This window comes from Vipera ursinii (genome assembly GCF_947247035.1).
Source record: "Vipera ursinii genome assembly, chromosome: 4".
Classification (NCBI taxonomy): domain Eukaryota; kingdom Metazoa; phylum Chordata; class Lepidosauria; order Squamata; family Viperidae; genus Vipera; species Vipera ursinii.
The window spans coordinates 52963481-52984795 of NC_139514.1; the positions used below are offsets into that span (position 1 = coordinate 52963481).

The following is a 21315-nucleotide window of genomic DNA, read 5'->3' on the forward strand; positions in this document are numbered from 1 at the left end:
AGATATTGCTAAGAGGGATGGTCTGCTTGATGAGGGGACTTTTGACAGATGTAGGCACTTCTCCTATACCTACCATAGCTTACAGGGTCCTCCATGAGAAATTAGTCTTCTTCTGAAGTTAAATGGATAACGTAGATTGTAGCATTATTTTGCCATGATGCCATGATTCTCTGATACCATTTGTATTTTTCTTTGCATGTCTTATGAAACCATTTCATGTTGGAATAATTTATCATTTCTATTTTCAATCATATAATTGTGCATTGCTGCTTGCTCGTTCTGAGTAAGCAACATGGGAGCGGAATGAGAGGATTGTTTTTATATGAGTGCATGGTTCTCCCCATGATATTGTAAAAAGTGAACATGACAGACACAATACGCTTTGCCTTTGTGTGACCACATTACTGAGAATCATAATTTAAGTGATTTTTAACATCATGATGCCAATAATTAAATTTAATAGCATTTAATTTTGTTGCAATACAACAACCATGAGCAAGGTCATTAATATATTCATACTGGACAAAAGTGATAATGCTATCTTGTCTTACTGTATATATTTAGGAATTGTAAGAAAATATTTTCGGATACGTGGACAGTGGCCAAAGGGGGAAACTTAAGTAGCATGCTTGTATTTTAACTCTTCATATTTTGTCTGCAGAATATGAAATAGAGAGATCTTTTTTCCTGCGAATGAAGTGTGTCTTGGCCAAGCGAAATGCAGGATTAACAAGTAGTGGTTACAAGGTAAAACACAGTTTTATTTAAATATTATTTCATAATATTTAATTTCATACACTCAACTACATCAATAAAAAATGGTGGGCCAGTGGAGGCTGAGCTAAAATAATTTTGGGAAGTGATATAGTGAAACAAAATCTACTATGAAATTCTCCCCCCTTGAGGTAAAATATTTCTGCAGTCAGAAATTCTCTGTGTATTCTTTCTTGGTGACATATAGGTTTTAGCTTCCTCTCTTTCAATTTTTCCTTCTCTCCTTTTGTTTTCATCTGCACGTTGGCTTTTTTCTTTGTTCAATCTATTACTACCTGGAACTGGAATTGTTCATTTTTGGTACTGACTCCTTTGTTAGTAATTATCTGTTACTAACACCTTCTTCACAAGATCTCTGATTTATGGTTTTTTTCCTGACTTCTACCATAGAATCCTACCTATCATTGCCTTGAACTCTTAGGCTGGGAAAAGAATTCAATTATACTAAATTCTAATTTCCATTAGGACCAAGAATTTCAGTATGACATGGCTAATTTTTCTCCAGTATTCTGGCTGTTTTTCTCTATAAGGGCATAACCACTCTTAAGCTGCTCCTATCCTGTGCTCATGCTGATTTGACTATATATAGATTTGGGTCAACTGCTTAGGGGATGATATTACCTGATTACTTCATCATTACTTCTGTAGCAAGTCATCTCGAGAAGCCTGGAAGTTACGTCAGGATGCTTTTTGTTGACTACAGCTCGGCTTTCAACACCATTTTGCCGAGCATTCTCATCGAGAAGCTGACTGACTTGAAATTCTCCCCCGCCATCTGCGATTGGATTCAAGACTTTCTTAGGGATCGGTTACAAACAGTGAGGGTCGGCTCTGCTTTGTCCACCCCCCTGAAGCTTTGCACCGGCACGCCACAGGGCTGTGTGCTTAGCCCCTACCTGTACTCTTTTTTTTTTTTTATTGAAAAGTTTTAAAATACAATTTTCCTTTGAAAAACCCCCCTTCCCCCTCCCTCCTCCCCTCCCTACCTGTACTCTTTATACACTTATGATTGTGTATCATCTGACCCATCCACTGCGATAATCAAGTTCGCAGATAATACAACTGTGGTGGGTCTTATTACAGGTGGGGATGAGACAGCATATAGGGCGGAGGTACAAAAACTATCCATATGGTGTAGTAACAACAACTTGCACCTAAACATCGGCAAGACGAAAGAGATGGTGTTAGACTTCCGGAGAAAAAAGGAGGAACCTGCCCCACTTCACATGGGAGAGAACTGTGTAGAGAGAGTTTCCTCCTTTAAATTTCTAGGAGTCTACCTCTGTGAAGATCTGACCTGGAAAGTTAACACAACTCAGGTGGCTAGAAAGGCCCAACAGAGGCTTCACTTTCTTAGGGTCTTGCGGAAGAACAGGGTAGAACAACAGCTAATGACCCTCTTTTACCGGTCTACTATAGAGAGCGTCCTCTCGTATGGTATTGTGGTTTGGTATGCTGGTCTGACAGCCGCGGATAGGAAAGTATTACAGAGGGTAGTGAGCACAGCACAAGACATTGTGGGCTGTTCCCTGACACCACTGGATGACATCACCAGGGCTCGTTGCCTTGGAAGAGTGAGGAAGATTCTCAGGGATGACTCACACCCTGGACGGTATCTCTTTACTCTCCTACCATCCGGTAGGAGATATAGGAATATTTATTTTTATTTATTTATTTTTATTTTAATTCCATTTATATCCCGCCCTTCTCCGAAAACTCAGGGCGGCTTACAAGCTTAGCAGTAGCCTATATAGCCAGTCGTACCAACAGGCTGAAAAATAGCTTTTACCCGTGGGCTGTTAGGCTTTTAAATGGGACATAATCTTATGCAGAATTGACTTGGGAGGCCGGTGTGTGGTGTAGTTGGTTCACATAGTATGGTGGGATGGAGGGTTTGTTGTCACTGTGTGTTGGGGGGAGAGAGCACAGGGGGAGGCTCAGCTAATCTCAATGTACACATGTTGTACTTTGACAATAAAGGTTTATTATTATTTTTTTTCAAATGCTATTATATGATATGATATGATATTTTTATTTTTATTTTTATTTTTATTTGATATGCTCATTAGACTAAACAAACTATAGTGTGTGTTTATATGTGTATGTGTATGTGTGTGTGTGTGTGTGTGTATATATATATATATATATATATATATATATATATATATATATATATATATATATATATATATATATATGGGACGTGGTGGCTCAGTGGGTTAGGACGCTGAGCTTGTCGATCAGAAGGTCGGCAGTTTGGCGGGTCGAATCCCGAGTGCTGCGTAACAGAGTGAGCGCCTGTTACTCATCCCAGCTTCTGCTGACCTAGCAGTTCGAAAGTACATAAAAATGCAAGTAGAAAAATAGGGACCACTACGGTGGGAAGGTAACAGCGTTCTGTATGCCTTTGGTGTCTAGTCATGCCAGCCACATGACCACGGAGACGTCCTCGGACAAACGCTGGCTCTTCGGCTTTGAAACGGAGATGAGCACCGGCCCCTAGAGTCGGAAACGACTAGCACGCATGTGCGGGGGAACTTTTACCTTTTATATATATATGTAGTAGTTTATTGTTTAGTCTAATGATCAAAACAAATCAAATAAAAATGTAATATAAAAGTATTTGATGAAGTGATCAGGTAATATCATCTCCTTAGTAGTTGACCGAAATCTGATATAGATAGGAAGTTCTTAATTGAATGGCTTTAGCTATAAATGTGACAGTCTCTCCTACCATCAACACACATACCTATACAAATGTATAGATATATAAAGTTAAAACATCAAAATGGTGACATATGAAGGCATAGTAACAAGTTTCAACATAAACGTTTTTCCTAGATCTTTCCTAGCTTTTTCTACAGCTGCTGTAGGAAGTCTTTCTCATAAGCACAGTTGTTTCTCTGGCATGTAAAATAGGTTCAAAATGTGGCAGAAACATTTAGATTTGTTTTATTTAACTACCAACTTTCTTGCTAGGGTTTCTTTCTCACTTCCCCTGACTGGAAACAGAGAAGAAATATAACTAGCTCCCCCAAGAAAGAAAAATTGTAATTAAAATAAAAACTTCAAACATTCCGACTAGATTACAAAGCATTTTTCATATCAAGGAAGTATTATACACACCATGCTAATGGGAAAGGCCTACTGTAGCAGCAGACTGTCATTTAGAAAAAGCTGGGAAAGTATGGTTGTTCCCCACTTTTGTAATGTAGTCAAATTGCAGGGTTGGCCTGGAAGGGTGTTCACAGCAGCCAAACCAGGCAGCATGGCCTGAACCAACACTAGTTGGTAGAAAAAGGAACACCTGCCTAGTGATGACATTGAGGGAAGGTGATGGGAAAGTATAGGGCAATGAGGTGAGTATTTGCTCTCCAGAAATGATTGCTAGCTCATTATTCACAGGCAATCTGACAGAATAAGCCCCAAATCTTTCCAACTGATAATTATCAAGTCCAGGTTGATTGACCCTTTTGTGCCTGCCTCCCTTCCCATAGGTGAAAGTTTTCAGTAGGATAATTCTGGAACATCAGGATGAAGTCCATCATCACTATCATTTCATACCTCTTTGATCTTTGAAAGAATGGCATTTGTTTTTGGAAAACATTACTTGCATTTTCCCCTTGATTGGGCAGGTAATAGTGGATACCGGCAACATTAGTATTATTATTATTCCATTTATTTAATTCAGATATTCTTTGTAGTATCACCAAATTCATTTACTTGGATTCCCAAGCAAATGTTAATATTTTTGATATATGGCACAATTCTATTTCATGTCCTATTAAGGAAAATGTTTTTTCCAGTTCAATCATGGAAATAATCTGATCATATTTTTGTTACATCTATTGAATAATATGTAATTTTAAGCACATTTTTCTTATTTCCTGTACTCTGAGTCTTAGTTATAAATAATGAAGGCAATGAAGTTTATTTTTGAGTGATTATGATGTAATAAATCTATCATAGCAACATTTCCATATCCTTCAATATTGCACAAATCTTTGTCTATCATTCTTAATGTATATGTTTTCACAACATACATTATGAAACATCTTGATAATGTGTTACTTTTTATACAAAGGCTTCATTAAGTTTGCATGTGCCTCTCCATTTTGTATTAGAACACATACTAAGTAATACAGCATTCAGAAATACTGAACCTTCATTTTTCTTTATTAGCAATAAAATAAATTGGAATTTGAATATCAATATACATGTGTTTTATCCATTACAAAAAAGCTTTTGGCTCATAGCACATAATATGCTATGGGCGGCTTTGTATGATCTTGGTATCCCAAACCACCTGATCAGGTTTATCAGATCATTGTACACAGATCAGGAGGTAACAGCGAGAACATTTGATGGTGACACAGGTTGGTTCAGGATCAGTAAGGCAGTTAGATAGGGATGTATTTTTATCACCATTTTAATTTGATCTGTATGCAGAAGTGATCATGTAGAAATTAGTTCTAGAATTGCCTGATGTTGGAGTGAAGACTGGGGGAAGAACCATAAATAATTTTTTGGTATGCAGATGATACAACACTATTGGCTGAAAATAAGGAAGACCTGGGAAAATGATCTGGAAAATCAATGACAAAAGTGAAAAAGTAGGATTGAGTCTTACCTCAGGAAAACAACAATAATGGCCACAGTTGCAGATGGACATGAGATGTTTAAAATCCAACATGAAGAAAACTGAATTAGTTCAATTTATCTTCCTTGGATCAAAAATTGTTCACAATGGCAGTTCTGGTCCTGAAATCAAACACAGGATAACCTTAAACCGTATTGCAATCGTTAACATGAATAACATCTGGAAAAGCAGAGATATTGGTATAATTACAAAAAACAGGCTAGTTAGAGTAAACCTCTTTCCTATAATGATGTACGGGTGTGAGAGAGTTGGACAATAAGAATGGCTGACTGAAGAAAAATTGACACTTTGAAATGTGGTGCTGGTGTAAATTACCATCAACAGAGTAATTAACAGAGGGGTGCTAAATCAAATGAAACCAGACACCTCATCAGAAGCTAAAATCATAAGCCTACATCTAATTTACTTTGACTATGTCATGCATCCAAATTCATTGGAGAAGGCAATGGTGCTAAAAATGATTAGAGCAGACATGTCAAACACAAGGCCCGGGTGCCAGATGCGGTCCGTGAAGTGGTTTCATGCGGCCCGTGAAGCCATCCTGAAAACAGTGAGGGAATGGCCCCCACTGCCTTGCCCCTGGCCCAGAGACCCTCCTCCTGCCAGAGACCCTCAGATCTGTCCCACTCCTGCCCAGGCCCCCATAGGCACCCTTAATGCGAACGATGTAGAGCTGGCCATGCCCACTCGGTAGGCCATACGCACTTTAGCCACGGCCACCCAGTAGGCCATGCCCACCCAGGCCACACCCACCCGGCCCCCTGAGGGCAACCGCAATGCTGATGCGGCCCTCAATGAAATAGAGTTTGACACCCCTGGATTAGAGGAACAAGAAGGAGCAAGCAAAGAACCCACTGGCTTGATACCATCAAATTTGATACAAAGATGAACATCCAATAAGTGAAAAAAGCTGCTTGTCGAGGTAGCATGGAGAACACTTGCCTATAAAGTCGCCGAGAGTCAGACACTACTGAATGGCTAAAATAACAACAAATTGGAATTTGAAAAGCCAACATGGACTAACTAAGTGCAACTGTATTGAGTCAGGGTCTTCTCAGTTCATTGTTCAATTAATACAAATTTATATGTCAATTTATATCAATTTATTAATTATAAATCAATTTAACAATGTTAAATTAATATCATGCAATATATTTATTCACCATTCCTAAAAATTAATAGTCTCTTGCAGCAGACATTTTAACAAACTGGACAGCAAAAATAAATGTAATAAAGAGAAAAATCCTGGGTTTTGACTCAATATCATCAAAAGGCGATCTATTTTTCCTCTCTTTACGAATACTATTTTTGTCCATACTAGGTGATCCATTGCAGTGGCTACTTGAAAATTCGGCAATATATGCTGGATATATCTTTGTACGACACCTGTTACCAAATTGTTGGGTTGGTTGCTGTAGGCCAGTCACTACCTCCAAGCGCAATTACTGAGATCAAACTTCATAGTAATATGTTTATGTTCAGAGCAAGCCTGGACTTAAAGCTTATCTTTCTGGATTCCAGGTAAGTATAAAGTTTTCGAGGCATAACTACTCTAATTCTTCATCATGCTAGGATATCTTGCAGAAGATAGTTTAAAAACATAAAAATTAAAACAATATAAAGAAACAATACAATATACAGTATAGAAAGTTGAAGAAGTAATGTTCTCCTTGGATTGATAGAACACTTACATGCTAAATCAAATCACTTTAATTATTTAATAATTGTTTATTGATAGGAAAGTGAGTTACCTATTTAATACCCATGACTGCTTTTTATCAGCTACGTAAGCAAAACCGAATGAGTTCACTTTTATAGGTAGGAAAGCACAATTAACAGCATTTCTGCCCTAAGAGTCTTATTTAAGCTCACTATACATTTGAGTTCACTGAACCTTGTTCTGAATTGCTTCCACATTAACATAATTTAAGGGATGCGGTGGCTCAGTGGGTTAGGACACTGAGCTTGTCGATCAGATGATCGTCAGTTTGGTGGGTTGAATCCCGAGTGCCGCGTAACAGAGTGAGCGCCTGTTACTTGTCCCAGCTTCTGCCAACCTAGCAGTTCGAAAGCACGTAAAAATGCAAGTAGAAAAATAGGGACCACTACGATGGGAAGGTAACAGCGTTCTGTGCGCCTTTGGCATCTAGTCATGCCAGCCACATGACCACAGAGATGTCCTCGGACAAGCACTGGCTCTTCGGCTTTGAAATGGAGATGAGCACTGGCCCCTAGAGTTGGAAACGACTAGCACGTATGTGCAGGGGAACCTTTACCTTTATACATTTGAGTTCACTGAACCTTGTTCTGAATTGCTTCCACATTAAAATAATTTAGAAATAATGAGGAAGAGTTCACTCAATCACAATATAAAAGGGAGCTTTAGATTTTGAGAGAACCAAATGTTAGGTGTTAGAACATTTGAAAAGCTAAAACGAATTTGCCACAAATATTTGCCAAAATTGTATGCAAACTATCAAATATGTAATGTCAGCATATTGTTCTATTACTTTGTATCCTCAGTATTTGAAATTGTGTACAATACACAATGGTTCCAGAAAATCTGATTTCTGATTGCTAAAAAATTAAAAATAATGTAGGTATTCTAATTACTAAAAAATAACCTAAAAGTAAAAGGAGATAATTAAAAAAACTAAAATGAATAAAAAATCAGCAGCTCATTACACAGCTGTTACTCTATCGCCATTTGAGTGGGAGTCCTGTTAGTTGACTTAGGCATTTTTTAACAAAATATTTCCAATCACATACATAGTTCTACCTCCCTCCCCACCCCCCAATCCCACTACTTAAAGCATGAATATGCTCGAGCAACTATTTTTTATATTTCATATCTTTATTTGATGTCTTCATTTCATCTTCAGCCTACAACTCAAGAGTTTTAAATCATTTTTTAGCTGCTCTAGTTTTAAAGCAGCATTTTGTCTTCTCCCAAAACAATTTTACCATGAACACAATTTAACACATTTCACTTATAGTGCAGTTGGTTATGTAGTCAGGATTATAATCTATCCAGCCTTTATTGGCTGCTCTAGGCTGCTGTGAAAACACCCCTCCACTCCAGTCACTAGGCATTATTCACCGTGGGCATTTTGATATGTGTTGCAAGACCGCACAAACTTCTGGCTACCCACATATTGCTCAATGCTTTCCAAAGTGCATGCCCACTCTGTCCATGCAAGACAGTTTAAACCAGGAGAGGATGGACAGAGGAATGATGAGGCAATTGTTCAAGATAGGATCCAACTTCAGAGAGATCCCTGAAGGCCAGTCCGAATATCAAGTTGAAATTCCCATCAAGAACAAGGAATATAATATCTGCAGGGAAGTTGTTCCAATAAGGGGAGGGGATCTGGCGTATGCTCTTAAATAGAATTCCTGGGTGTGCTCAATTAGAAACGTTAATGTCATTCTCCTCAAGGAGCCACGCTGACCTTTGCTGCTTGGCCCTCTTGAGCAGGCATGTGATTTAGGCCTTGACATTCTTCCAACGTCTGGCCCTGACATGTTACTGTCGGAATCAGTGGCCAGCTGCACTGAATCACACCCATTACTTCTACATAGCTGACAGGCTATTTTGCCTCTTGAATTGCAGGCCAGAAGTAGTCTAGATTTTCTTTAGTTTCAGAATCAGTGGAGGAATTCATAACAGCTTATTTTAGGTACTAATTTAGCACTTTGAAAAGTTGTAAGGGTCAAAGGTTGATTTAAGCTAGGAAAAAGATACATTGTCTGCAGCTGTATGTTGCTGGTTCTATCATCACTGAATGTATTACAGGCTTGCTGCTGCTTTGATCAACAAAGAGTTGGTGCTGCTATAGCTTTTTATTGTTTTTATTTGGGTTTTATTAGAGAACTTGTTCCTGATTGATCATTCCCTCTCACTTCATTCCTTGCCCTTATTTTTTTTCTTTCTTTATTTTATTTTAATTCCATTTATATCCCGCCCTTCTCCGAAGACTCAGGGCGGCTTATAAGCTTAGCAGTAGCCTTCATTCTATGTATATGCCTGCTTATTAGGGCTTTCACACACACCCCAAGCGGCATTATTACAAAATCAGCTTAATTGCCCCTTAATTTTATACATGTAACTTACTAGCCAGGTTAATTTTGCACATAGGTTTAGCACTGTTTCTGTATCTGTGACCTGTTAGTTGAGCAATTTGATAAAAGGCTAATGGATGGAGTTGCCAGTCCCAATTATGGTCAGTAAGTGAGGACTATCTGTACTTCAATTTCTAGAAATCTGGAAAAAAATGGTAACTTGTTTGCAAGAGTAATGCTTCTTGGATATATTTTCTGTTCTAGAGTCACTGAATTAACTGGATATGAGCCACAAGATTTGATAGAGAAAACTCTTTACCACCATGTGCATGGATGTGATGTGTTTCATTTACGATATGCTCACCACCTTTGTAAGTAATAGGCAACAAACGATGTACAGTGTTGATATAGATGGCTTTTCAATTGAATGTATATGTTATGGATATTTTCAGACATGGCATTCAAAAAATTGACATGTGAATTGCTACCAATTTTGCCCCTGCCTTCTGCCCTCTTATATTCTCAAATGTACATGAGATGTTACGTTCTGAGCATAATCTTTAACAACCAATGATGTGAAACAATGATCTCTTATTATCTTAAAATCTACTTTGATGAGAGAATGATTAGTAGGAATTACTAAGAATTCTCAAGCAGTGAGAAAACATAGTTGAAAGTAGCCTGTCTCGCAAGAACAGCCCATTTAATAGTCTCATGATATATCATCCATGAACTGGAGATAATTAAGAAAGGTGGCTTGATGGAACAAATAAATTAATAAATTCAGTAGCCTTTTGAATAGAGGCAATGGCAGTGAAGAAACGTCCATACAGCACTGTCCAACATATTGGAATTCTCTCCAAGAGAATTTTTTCATTATATTCTGGACAACAGAGTTAGACATCCTTGTAAGATACAGTGTTGATAGCTTCTTCACTGCTCCACCTTTATAATGGAAAGGAGAACCATCAAACCCATATTCTTTTTCTTCTCAGAACGAAGGGATAGAAAGATATTTAGAAAAGACTTACATGTATCTAAGTAGAAGATTAACCAAGTTTGACCAGTTAATTTAAAGAAGATTTCAAAAATCTTGGTCAGCATATAAAGGAAGATTTTTTCTAGAAAAATATATCTGAGATTTTTTATCTGATCAACTTATTTTAATGAAAAACTTAGATCAAAACAAAATTACTCTTTTTGAGAAGGATGTGGATTCCTGAAAGATTGCTGTGAATGAAATTATGTTGCATCAGCTGACAAATGGGAATGAGGGTGAGAAGAAAATAAAATGTGTTAAATTTATTTTCTTTGCAGCCATAAATGTATTATTTTATGTCAAAAAATTCCAAACACAACATTTCTGTTTTGATTACATGAACATGCTTTGCAAAAACAGTATAGGTTGCAATGGAGGCATTGTGAGGATATGTAATCCAAATTTTTCTTTGCTATGACTTCATATTTTAGATCAATAGTGTATGTGGAATGTTAATAGTAAGTTCGGTGATGACCAAACTATTGGCTGATTTGAGACTGTTTTATACATACAGAAAATAAGATATAAAAGAAGTTATCAAGGTAACCTAAAGTAAGCATACAATATGGGAGTTAAGAGTAAACATATGTAGGATTATTATATTAATTACACAGTGGATTTTTGTGTTAGATTTGGGCAAAGAAAATATTTATATGTAAAAACTAACATAGAGAATTATGTTTCTTTTCCTGCTTGAAAAAGTTATCCTATGTATATTCTATTTGATTCTCTCCTTCTCTTAAAAAACAAAAAGAACAGTCTTATCTGAAAAGTTACAGTCCTGCAATTTTACAAAAGCCAAGAAGCTTTGGACCAGGCAGAACATAAATGTAATTCAATCTCTTTAATGTTTTTATAGTGTTGGTGAAAGGACAAGTCACAACCAAGTACTATCGGTTGTTGTCAAAAAATGGTGGCTGGGTTTGGGTCCAGAGCTATGCCACTATTGTACATAACAGCCGCTCATCAAGACCTCACTGCATAGTGAGTGTCAATTACGTCCTAACGTAAGTCCTCATTTCTTGCAATTATAGGCTGACAAATGTATAACTGTAGCTCCTTTTCATCTTGTTTGCATTTGCTAAGGGGGTTGATAATTTAAAATATACATTATATTGTCATGGGACAATATATGGGAATGACAATAAATCATTTTTGGTTCTAGTATCATCTACTGTTTGCTTCAATGCCTGTCTTAGACAAGCAGCTACCAACTGCTTGTTAGTATTCTGCAGAAGGAATGTAGTTTCTTTCCCACTTGCAGCAGAAAAAGTTTCAATTGATCTTTGGCTGGGTTCTGAAAATTCTCTTACTCCCAATTATCCTGGAGTCATCATCTTAGGGCCTGATTGTTTCAGCCACTTTATGAACTAACATGTGTCATTTCATTCACTGTAGAGTTGTTCTTCCTTCCCTCCCTTTCTCCCTGTCACCCTCCTTTACCTTTAATATATAACATACCTTAAAAGAGGCGGTGGTGAGGCCCCTTCTCAAGAAGCCTGCTCTGGACCCGGCCTCCTTGAATAACTATCGTCCTGTCTCCAACCTTCGCTTTGTAGCAAAGGTTGTTGAGAGTGTTGTAGCGCGTCAGCTTCCGCAATTCCTGGATGAAGCAGACTATCTGGACCCATACCAGTCCAGTTTCAGACCCGTTTACAGCACGGAAACGGCATTGGTTGCACTGGTAGATGATCTCTGGCGGGCCCGGGACAGGGGTTGCTCCTCTGTCCTGGTCCTACTTGACTTCTCAGCAGCTTTTGATACCATCGACCATGGTATCCTGCTGCGACAGCTCGAGGGGTTGGGAGTGGGAGGCACTGTTTTACGGTGGTTCTCCTCCTACCTCTTGGGCCGTTTGCAGTTCGTAGTGGCAGGGGAGCAGAGATCTACCCCAAGGTCCCTTTTTTGTGGGGTACCCCAGGGGTCGGTTCTCTCCCCCTCCTTTTTAACATCTATATGAAGCCGCTGGGTGAGATCATCCGTGGCTTTGGGGTGAGGTATCACCAATATGCCGATGATACCCAGTTGTTTATCTCCACCCCGAGCCAACCCAGTGATGCCCTTGACGTGATGTCCCAGTGCCTGGAGGCGGTGCGGGTCTGGATGGGAAGGAACAGGCTCAGGCTGAACCCCTCCAAGACCGAGTGGCTGTGGATACCGGCATCTCGTATTGTCCAACATGTTCCATCTCTTTTGATGGGGGGAGCTATTGCCCTCCTCAGAAAGGGCCTGCAACTTGGGTGTCCTCCTGGATTCACGGCTTAATTTGGAGGATTATCTAACTGCTGTGACCAGGGGGGCCTTTGCACAGGTTCGCCTGGTGCACCAGTTGCACCCCATTTTGGACCGAGATGCCCTATGCACGGTCACCCATGCCCTTGTCACTTCTCACCTGGATTACTGCAATGCTCTCTACTTGGGGCTGCCTTTGAGGTGCACCCAGAGGCTTCAACTGGTGCAAAATGTGGCCGTGCGGGTGCTTATGGGAGTATCTCAATACTCCCATGTTATACCACTCCTGCACGAGCTGCATTGGCTTCCTGTTGCTCTCCGGATGTGATTCAAGGTGCTGGTAATTACCTTTAAAGCCCTACATGGCTTAGGCCCGGGGTACTTGCGAGACCACCTGCTGCCAATGTCAACCTCCCATCGCCCAGTTCGCTCCCACAGAGTCGACCTCCTCAGGGTGCCGTCAGCCAGGCAATGCCGGCTGGCGACCCACAGGGGGAGAGCCTTCTCTGTGGGTATGCTGACCCTCTGGAATGAACTGCCTCCGAAGCTGCGGACGGCCCCTGACCTTCGATCCTTCCGCTGCAACCTGAAGACATGGTTGTTCCAACAAGTGGGCCTGGACTGATCATGGTTTTTTAAATTTGGTTTTTATCGGCTTAAATTGTCCTTTATTTCTTTATTTATTGTTTAATTCTTTTTTAATCTTTGTATTCTATGTTTTTTTAATTTTTTATTGTTGTGAGCCACCCTGAGTCCTTGGGGAGAAGGGCGGCATATAAATTTAAATAATAATAATAATAATAATAATAATAATAATAATAATAATAATAATAATAATAATAATAATAATAATAATATCTCCACTTTTTTAATAGGTGGGAGGCTTTTGTGCATACCCAATGTCTGATTAATATACAACACTCCAAGTATCTCTCATGATTTTTTTTTCCTGTTTTGGTAACACAGGAAAGCCACTAAATAAGTTTCTACATACAATTTGAGTCAGCATACCTTTGCAAGAGTTATTCACATATAGACTAGAAAGATCTCTCTGTGCTGGCTTGCTTGATAACAGCAATATATTGTGGCAGGAATTAGAAATGTTGGTTCAGACATTTTTAAACTGAGCTGTTTAAACTCAGCTTATATCCACTATTGACATTATAACCAAGGCGCAAGTAAGGAGGAACAGGAGTTGAGTTCAAAGCACTAGAAGTGTGTTGCATGCTATTTATACACAAGAATGAATCTGATCTACTAACTACAAAGGCTAATTGCTGCTAGATAAGAGACAACAGAATTCACAGGGGTATGGACTTAGGTCTCTTATGGCTGTGTAAGGATTCCATACTTACGATGCATTTGACCTCACCTTCGGGCTCCACCTGGTCATTTCCTACAATAACCTGAAGAAAGTATATAACATGCATACTAAGGTGTAATGGACCACAATAAAGCAGTTTCCCAGAGAGGAGAGAGAATATTCCAGAAAGGGGGGACAAGACAAGAGGCAGTACTCCCAGGATTTGGATAGGGGACATGGAAAGTAAATAAGGATGGTCACTCCCTAGAATCTCTCAGATTGTTCTGTACCAGCCTGCTACCGGCCCTGCAGAAAAAGCAGGGACAACCCCTTTACAAACGGCAAGAGGCTGGAATAAAGCCTGCCAAATTTATTAACATAAAACAGACACCAACCATGAAACAGGAGCTATGAAACAGGAACTATTCAAGCGGTTGCCTTCAGCAAACCAGCCCTCCCACACATTCCCCTTTTATACAGTTCAGGGCGTGGCTTCTCTCTGCCTCCTTCCGAGGTGCCCCATTGCCTTTCTCTGTTTACTCCTGATTGACTGCCTCCTGCGTCGGGCGTCCTTGAACAGGGCCAGCTGTGGGTCATCTTCATCCACGCTGTCAGGCTCACACAGCTGGGTCTCCATTGTGACCAGGTGGGAGGGGCCTGGCTGAGGGCTCTGCGGAGCCTCAAGGCCATCATCAGCAAGCTCTTCAACACCCCCCTCCTCCTCCTCTGAGTCGTCTGACCCAACTGCCGAACCCACAGGCTGACCCTGAATCACAACACAGATGTATTGGTTAGGGTGAGAGTAGTAAGAGTTTAATTTGGTGAGATTCTGTCTATTGTTGTTGAGCAAATAAAGAACTGAACTCTGGCTGAATCGCTCTTCATTGTTCTTGGGCTTAGCCTGACAGTAGACTTTCCTGTCTTCAGTCCAGGCTGTGCTCAGATTATATCTTGAGTTTATATACAAGTTGAATGTGCACATAATTGCTGTTTGTATGGAAACATTATAAATTAACTTTATATTGTCAGTTGTCCATTTAGTTCTGTGCAACCTCAACCAGGGAACAAGTCTATAATTGCATGTTCCTAATTTATTCCTCTCTGGAAAGAACTTTGGGGTTCAACTTTTAGGATTTTGATTTAAATTTCATAGATTATGAATTATAGTTGCCGGCAATTTCAAGGCAATCTTCTATACCTTTTCTATGGGATTTCATTTTAATATATGGTTTTTGGATAAAACATTTAATACTGTGTTTATATGGATGGGTTCTTGGCAAAACGCAATGAGAAATGGTTGATCAACCTGTTGCTATGCTGTTGTCTTACAGAGATATAGAATATAAGGAACTTCCATTGTCACTGGACCAAATTGCCATTTCTAAATCACAATTTTCATGCAGAAATTTGATGTCTACCTCACAAGAAACAAGAAAAGCAACAAAACCTAGGAGTAATAAAATGAAGATGAAACTCAGAACAACTCCTTATCCACAGCAGGTATTTTTCCCCCCTCTGAACAAAGCTGTTCATATATAAATAGAGACTACAGTTTGTGACCATTTACAAATATGTTTATAGCAATATTTAAAAGTTCGTTTTCTGTCTGATGTATCCATCTACAACCAAATTTTGTGTGCCTGACAAAAGGCATATCAGAATGACTAATGTAGCTGTAGCTGTATGAGACTGAAAAAGGTGGCAGTAGCCAGTAATCTTTGCAGTGTCTCTCTTTGTCACAAGTTCACGTAACGACCATTTCACCTCACCGCCTGATTTCTGGAACAGCACACAGTTATTAGAGGAATGGGTGTACTAGTCACTAGAATTTCTCTGCTGTTCAAATTATCAATATTTGCACCTTTTGTAATCTACAAATTGACATACTGGTCCATAAATATTCATAAATATTGTTATATGTAATTTAAGTAGTAAAGTATTTTTCTTTTTGGACACTGGCACCAGTCAGGGTTAAAGATTTCCTCACTGTTTCCATTTACTGCATATCTCATCAAATGCTGACTTGTAGAGACCATTGTTTTTGGTGCCACAGCACTATTTCTCATAATAACTTAGTTGATTATGTTATGAAGATTGCACTTCTTTGCATTAAAAATAGACAGAAAGTCTCCTAGCCTGACCCAGTTGGTCTTTGTTATTCAAAACATGTAAGGTTTTTCAGTCCTCATTTTTTTACCCTAAGATAAAAAAATTAAAATCTAAATGGTTCAAATGCTATTTCACCAAACAGTTTAGATAGCATCCTTACTGAATTTTTTAAAAAAATCTTCTGCAATTGTGGTCACAAGTCGAGGACTACCTATACTAAAAAAATATAGCTTACCGTATTTTGAACATCAGTCTAGGATTAAAGAGCAGGGTTTTTGGAGGCAATGGAAGGAAGCCCAGAAAGGCTTGATAAAGATTCCTTTCTTTAGAAATGAAGCCTTGTTAAGCTTGTCTCATTTAGTGTGTGAGTATTTCAAGGTATTACTTAGCTGCATGTATTCTGTTACTCTGCAGTACTGACACTTTAAACACTTTCTTTTCTTTTCATTTTCAGCAATACGGTTCCTTCCAGACAGAGAAGCTGGAATGTGGCCAAGTTGGAAGCTGGAGATCCAGCTCCATAGCAAACTCTGCCACCATCCAAGAACAAGCCTTTCATTCAGAAAACAGTGAACTTTTGTACACCCCACCGTACAGCTTACCTTTCTCATATCATTATGGGCACTTCCCTGTAGACTCTCATGTATTTAGTAGCAAAAAACAAATGCTGCCTTCTAAATTTGGCCAACCTCAAGGAACACCTTGTGAAGTAGCACGGTTCTTCTTAAGTACATTGCAGACAAGTGGAGAGTGCCAATGGCACTACACCAATTCTCTTGTAGCGGGGAGTCAATCACCATGTAAAAGTCCTGATCAGTCAGCATGTAATGTACGCCATAATCTCTTACAAAATTATGAAGGTGAGTATTATGCAAGCAATTTAAGAATAACGTTTAGATTTTAAACCATTTTTAGATTCTAATAACGTGTCATAGGGAACATTTGGATAAAATGTTTGATAATATAAGCAACTTTAGATTAGATTATCAGATCCTTATTTGTATTTTTATAGGATTTACAGCTACTCTCATTGTATAGTTATTGCAATTGTACTCTTGGAAGTCAAAGGTGCTCATATTGAATCTAGAGTCTGAAAGACAACTCCAGATTCAAGAATTCTTTAAATCATTGGCAAATTTTGTTGCACCGATTCTTATATTTTGCACCTGGATATTGGCACCCACATTTACAATAATGGTATTTTTATCTATATCTATTGTGGTTTTGTCAATATAAGCCTAATGTGAAAACCCCCTAGATTTTGCATTTATTTTTTACAGGATGCACTCAGATCTGAACCTCTCAGTCTGTGAAGAGGTACAGCCTTGGTTTGGGCTTCCTGATAATTGTATATTGTAGAGAAGGCAATACCATATTCTCACAATGTTAACTGTCAAAGACAAAGATCTCATGAAAGAAAGAAAGAAAATAATTCTTAAAATTAATATAATTAGCTGAAAATGAAACTGAGTTTATTTTGCAGTTTCCTACAAAATAGAAAAAACAGGGCAGATAATCACAAATGAAATATTTTCATCTTTGAAATCTGGCATATTTGATATGAATTACAATTGTGAGTACAATTCAGGTTCACTTGATTAATAATTTCAGTCTTTATAGAGATTCTGAGAAGCTGCTTTAGCTTCATCATGAAATTTGGTACAGAATAGTGTTCTTTTTTTATTTATTTTATTTATTTATTTTATTTTAATTGCATTTATATCCCGCCCTTCTCCGAAGACTCAAGGCGGCTTACAAGCTTAGCAGTAGCCTTCATTCTATGTATATGCCTGCTTATTAGGGTTTTCACACACACCCCAGCGGCATTATTACAAAGTCAGCTTATTGCCCCCAACAATCTGGGTCCTCATTTTACCTACCTCGGAAGGATGGAAGGCTGAGTCAACCTTGAGCCTGGTGGGATGCGAACCTGCACTAATTGCTGGCAGCTTGACAATTGCATTTAGACTGTAACTGCTTAATCATTTCTTTTAATGTTGATACCAGCAGCTTTTTATTCTAAAATTAATGACAAATGTATTTGATGATTTATATTCAGGTATGGAAATTGCAGTTTTTTATTTTGTCTTCATCTTTTGAATCCTGTTCATCTAATGCAGGGGTGTCAAACTCAATTTCATTGAGGGCCGCATCAGCATTACGGTTGCCCTCAGGGGGCCGGGTGGGTATGGCCTAGGTGGGCGTGGCCTACTGGGTGGGCATGGCCAGCTCTACATCGTTCGCATCAAGGGTGCCTATGGGGGCCTGGGCAGGAGTGGCACAGATCTGAGGGTCTCTGGCAGAAGGAGGGTCTCTGGGCCAGGGCCAAGGCAGTGGGGGCCGTTCCCTCACTGTTTCCAGGATGGCTTCGCGGGCCACATGAAACCACTTTGTGGGCCGGATCTGGCCCCTGGGCCTTGTGTTTGACATGTCTGATCTAATGTATTTCTTTTCTCCCCCCGAAGTGCCACTACCCCATAGGCGATACAACCATGAAAGTACCTCTGAAAGTTTTACAAGTTGTGCTAGCTTGACACCCAATAGCAAATACAAAGAAGAAATCTATGATTCTGGCATTATAAAACACAGCAAGACAGAAAGCAGAATTTGTCCAGCACACCATCTCATTAAAGAAGAAAATAAAGTAGTTTTCAACAGAGACTTGCCAGAAAAAAACAGCATTAGTGAAAAGGCCTTTTCAAACGCCTCCAATTCCTTTCTATCAAAATCGGAATCTTTCCAAAATAAATCAATTGGACAGTTAAGTCCCTTTGTCCCAGTTCCTACAGTATATGAACAAGCAAGAAGAATTTATATGAAAGAACCAAAATATGAAAATATTGCTAATCATGCTACAAATTTAAGTGAGCTGGAATCTGAGGAGAGAATGATGGCAAAGCTTGACAGTGACCCTGAAAACGACCATACAGTGGATGTAAGACATGCAGGACAGGTTCCGCTTGTCTTTCTGAACTATCACCGAGTTTTAGCCAAACATGGTGCATTTCAAACTTCTTCGTGCATGGCGACAGGCCACATAACAGAAAATTATGGACACAATTCTGAGGAAGTAAATATGTTTTACAAAAACCAAAGCCCCTCATCGGCTTCTTCCCCTGAAACTCACAAAGAATCCACACTTCCTCATTATATTGGAACTTCTGTAATAATAGCCAGTGGAAGGTAACAATAATTGAGCCTGTTATTAAATTAAAATAAACAAATTGGAATATTTTCCAGAGAGCATGAACACGCATGGCTGTAGCCAGTAAGGAAAGTTCAAGGTCAGTGGGAACAAACTTGTAGGTTAGCCATGTCAAGTAATACACTTAAGGTCAGGAGACAGAAAACTTCAGTGTTTTATTACGAATTAATCTCTGCAGGTTGACTCTGCCATCAAGAAGCCATGTAACAGATGATATTTTTTATTATTCTTAAAAGTTTACACCTTAGATTTTACAAGTATCAGTACAAAGATGGTTTTCTTATCAACTTCGATTCTACAATTATGTTAACGTGCCTGCTAAATGGATATACTTATTTATGGCAGTTTTTTTTCAAGTAATCTTTATTCAATGTCCTTGGAACATTAATGTTTACAAATCATTCATTTTAATGCCTCTGACTTTAATATATTTTATCAAGGCACTCAAGAATTACCATCCTGCATGACAACTATGCATCTTTGAACAAGTAAAAACTCCATGCTTACCGTTTGAAATATCTACCAAAGAGTTGACACTGTACTAAAGTTATTATATGAACCTTTTTAAAGAATCTCTGAAAACCAAGAAGAGCTTTTTCTATTTCAGATACAACTTCTAGATAAAAGAATAGATCCAGCGTTTCCTTTAATTCTGATCCAAGAAAGTAGAGAAGCTGTATTCTGTTAATTTTGCTTTGATAATGAGATTTCATTTCATTTCAGCAGTAATCCTTTTCCAGAGGGTTTTGTGTGTGTGTGTTTAACCCAACACATTGTGGCACTTGGCTTGTTAAGCTATGATAAAATGCATTCACAGAAGGAATAAATGATAATCTGATACTCCTCAGGCCTGTAAAATTTACTTTGGATTTTTAGTAGAATATATATTATGTTGATTTTGTTATCTGGAGAATAACAATCTAAACACTTACAAATATTTTATGCTGTAAGAATTCACAATAAGTACTCTTCGGAACCCTTTTGGGAGCACTCCAGAATACACACAAAGGAAACCATACTCATATGGTCCTGCTCCTAAAACTGCAGATCACAAAAATTGTGTGGATAAGAGATTTTCTGCATGCAGTTACTGGAATATGCTACAATTAGCTGGATGTAACTATTGAAACACATTGTCCTATTTTTAAGAACATAATTAAAAAAAACACCAAATAGTTCCACACATGTATGTGTGTATAATGTACATTAAAAAGTATGTATAATATATACCGACATATAACAATACAGGTAGTCGTTGACTTATGACCATAATTGAGCCCAACATATCTTTTGTTAATTGAGACATTTTTAAGTGAGTTTTGCCCCATTTTACACGGTTAAGTGTATATCTGGCTTCCCCATTGACTTTGTCAGGTCCGAAAAGGTGGGACGCTGCGACCATCATAAATATGAGTCAATGGTCATAAGTGTGAAAAACGGTCAGAAGTCCCTTTTTTCAGTGCCATTGTAACTTTGAACAGTCACTGAATTGTAAATCGAGGACTACCTGTACAATTTAATTTTAATTGACTAGTTTTTTGCCTCACTGAAACAAGGCAGTGTTTCCAAACAAAAGGCAGTGTTGTGAATGCTCTTGAACCAGTATAAGGTTATTTCTGTGAAACGTTTTGTTATCTTGTGCAATAAACAAAACATCCTCACTGGTTGCACCTTGTTACACATCAAATAAACATAACAGACAATGGTTCTTAAACCATTTTTCCTGAAATACACTTTATTTGCTTTCTGATTTTATAAACATTTGCTACTGTGGAAAAAGAAGATGATGTTCAAGGAACTTTTGTTCTCAGTATTATCCTTTCAGATCATTGAGAATGCACTTTTATTTTCACAGTGCCAAAGTAAGGATCTTCAAATTTCAGATAGGGATAAATTGTGCCCTGAGCTGAAGTACATGGTTCAAAAATGGT

General features: G+C 38.5%; 1 protein-coding gene across 1 annotated transcript in view; it reads left to right on the forward strand.

Annotated features, from left to right (window-relative positions):
- The window catches only part of SIM2 (SIM bHLH transcription factor 2), a gene marked incomplete at both ends in the record, with an annotated part of 42462 nt that extends 23096 nt beyond the window's left edge, over positions 1 to 19366 (forward strand). The window contains 7 exons of the mRNA XM_083361439.1: positions 662 to 747; positions 6756 to 6955; positions 9761 to 9867; positions 11395 to 11542; positions 15402 to 15570; positions 16634 to 17039; positions 18645 to 19366. Of these exons, the coding sequence (XP_083217565.1) occupies positions 662 to 747; positions 6756 to 6955; positions 9761 to 9867; positions 11395 to 11542; positions 15402 to 15570; positions 16634 to 17039; positions 18645 to 19366 (1838 nt within the window). The remainder of the gene's footprint in view (positions 1 to 661; positions 748 to 6755; positions 6956 to 9760; positions 9868 to 11394; positions 11543 to 15401; positions 15571 to 16633; positions 17040 to 18644) is intronic.
- Between the last annotated feature and the right edge of the window lie 1949 nt (positions 19367 to 21315).